The 2,793-nt window shown below is 48.1% G+C and overlaps 1 protein-coding gene across 1 annotated transcript; it reads right to left on the minus strand.

The window, feature by feature from the left end:
- Window positions 1-230: 230 nt before the first annotated feature.
- On the minus strand, window positions 231-1,127 carry LOC121731204. The gene has a single exon (XM_042120559.1). The coding sequence runs from the start codon at window positions 1,125-1,127 to the stop codon at window positions 231-233; it is 897 nt and encodes a 298-aa protein (XP_041976493.1).
- Between the last annotated feature and the right edge of the window lie 1,666 nt (window positions 1,128-2,793).

The raw sequence follows: 2,793 nt of genomic DNA on the forward strand, positions 1-2,793 counted from the left end.
TATTATGATCTAGCTACGTAAGCACAGATAGTCTAAGTAGCAGGGACACAGGCGGTGCGTATGAGAGCCTACAGCGGAGTGGCGTGTGCGCTCGTCGTTTCTGGAAGCCGGCGCGCTCGGCGACCGATTGTAAGGGAGACGGACACACGCCGCGCGGAAGCGATAAGCGTAGCGATTTTGCCGTACATATAACAAATATCGCTACAGTACTCCCCGGCTGAGTCCGTTGATTACCGACGATAGTAGTCTGGGAATCTAACCCTTCGACCGCTTCTGGTGCGTTTTGGCTCTGGAGTCGTCGTGGTCATCGGTGTGGTGTCTTCAGCTGGAGATGACGTTTTCTCTGAAGGTGTTGACCCCTCCAATGTCACGTAGGCTGGTTTGAGGCGATCGATGGTCACGGTCTGCTCTTGTCCCTGAACTTCGATGACGTACGCCTTACTACCTCTTCTTATGACCTTGAAGGGACCAAGATAAGCTGGTTGCAGAGTCTTGCGTTCCGGACCTTGGCGAAGATAGACGTAGGTAGCATCCTTCGAGTTCTTCGGTACGTAAAATGTACGGTTCCCGTGCCATGATGTTGCTTGAGGGCTCAGTCTACTGAGGTGGTTATGTAGACGGTTTCCAAATTCCGATAGGTCTTCCAAGGTGCTGGGGTTTCTCGTTGAGAAGAATTCTCCCGGCAAGCGAAGAGGTTCTCCGTAAACCAACTCTGCGCATGATGCACGCAGGTCTTCCTTCCAGGCGGTCCGAATGCCCAGAAGCACTATCGGCAAAGTTTCGACCCAGTTGGTTGTAGAGTGGCAAGATATCGCCGATTTCAGCTGCCGATGAAGACGTTTGACGAGTCCGTTGGCAGCAGGGTGATAAGCCGTCGTGGTGTGATGAGTAGCTCCTAGGAGATTTGCCAAATTCTTGAATAGGCTACTCTCGAACTGACGTCCCCTGTCAGTCGTGATTCGCTCGGGACATCCGAAACGGGAGACCCAGCCAGCTATGAATGCAGCTGCGCAGGATTCCGCGGTGATGTCACGTAGTGGGTAAGCCTCTGGCCAACGCGTGAACCTGTCGACAATTGTCAGACAGTATCTGAAGTCATTCTTCAGCGGCATGGAAATTATGTCCATGTCAATATGGCGAAAACGTGCTGTCGGTAATCTAAGCTGCTTGAGAGGAGCAGAGGTGTGCCGTCCTTATTAGATTGGCACTCATGGCATTCTTGACACCACTGCCGACAGTCCTTCTTGACCCCAGGCCAAACAAACCTCTCCGTGACGAGGCGGACACTCGCCTTAGTTCCTGGGTGGCTCAAGCAGTGCAAGGTCTCGAACACATGACGTCGCTGCGATGGTGTGATATAGGGCCGAGGAAGTGGAGTTGACGTGTCGCAACGTAAACGTACGTACGTAAACGACGACATCAGTGCCAGGCACGTTCATCTTCTCCAGACGAACGATGATCCAGACTGCAGCAAGGTTTGGAGTTCCCGGTCGCTTTCTTGATCTCTCGCCAACGACTTGTAGTCGACAAGAGTCAGTCCAACCTCTTCAATCCGCGAGAGGGTGTCAGCCACGCAGTTCTACGTTCCACCGATGAATCTGATGTCAGTGTAAAATTGGCTGATATAGTCGAGATACCGGAACTGGCGAGGAGAACACTTGTCACGGCGTGTAGTGAAAGCGAAGGTAAGTGGCTTGTGGTCCGTGTAAATTGTGAACGTCCTTGCTTCCACCATGTGCCTGAAGTGCCGTATGGCCTGATATATTGCCAGCAGTTCGCGGTCATACGGGCTATACTTGGTCTGCACTGGGCTAAACTTCTTGGAGAAGAAAGCTATTGATTGCCAGCCTTTCTCCGACTTCTGCTGCAGTACAGCTCCCATGGCTTTATCTGAAGCGTCAGTTTGAATAGCTAGCTCGAGCCTTGGGTCTGGATATGACAGGATGGCAGCCTCTGACAAACTCTTCTTGCAGAGTTCAAAAGCTTGCAGTTGATCAGCAGTGAAGTTGATGAGTTGCGAACCTTTGACCTTCGGGCCCGCTAGAAAGGCGTTTAGCGGTGATTGAAAAGCTCCTGCTTTGGGGATAAAGCGACAGTAAAAGTTTACCATCCCCAGGAATCGTCGAAACTCCTTCACAGTTTTCGGCTGAGGGAAATCTTGAATAGCCTGCACCTTTGTCGCGTGTGGGCAAATGCCTTCTGCAGAAACTGTGTAACCGAGAAAAGTAACTTTTGATTGGTCTGACTGGTCATACGAGTCTGAGTTGTAAAAAATACATATCTTCTCAAAAATAATAATATAATACCTAATGATCTAGCTAGATCGATTTATCGACCCCGAAACCCCCTATATACTAAATTTCATGAAAATCGTTGGAGGAGCCGAGAGCCGAGATTCCAACTTTAATATATATATATATATATATATATATATATATCGACGGGTGCAAAGTAAAAAAAGTCATCTGCAATTTTGAGTTTTTCGTTTTTTTGTAGAAACTAGCTTAAAATATCATGTTCTACAACATACCAAAAACAAAAATTCAAATATCACCTTATTTTTGGTACTTTTGTCACGTAAAAGAAGACATCTACTCTTGTTTTGTGAAATTGCACGATGTAGATGCGGATAACTACCGCTGGTCGTCTATACGCGGGACGCGCGGGGGTCATGTTATGCGGCATAAGCGGCTATCTGCCATATAGCTTTTTCTACGTTGCGATTGTGATTTAGATGTCTCAATTTACTTTTGCAAATTAGTATTGTTTATTATGTTTATGAGTACCTATTTA

This window comes from Aricia agestis, chromosome 10 (genome assembly GCF_905147365.1).
Source record: "Aricia agestis chromosome 10, ilAriAges1.1, whole genome shotgun sequence".
Classification (NCBI taxonomy): Eukaryota; Metazoa; Arthropoda; class Insecta; order Lepidoptera; family Lycaenidae; genus Aricia; species Aricia agestis.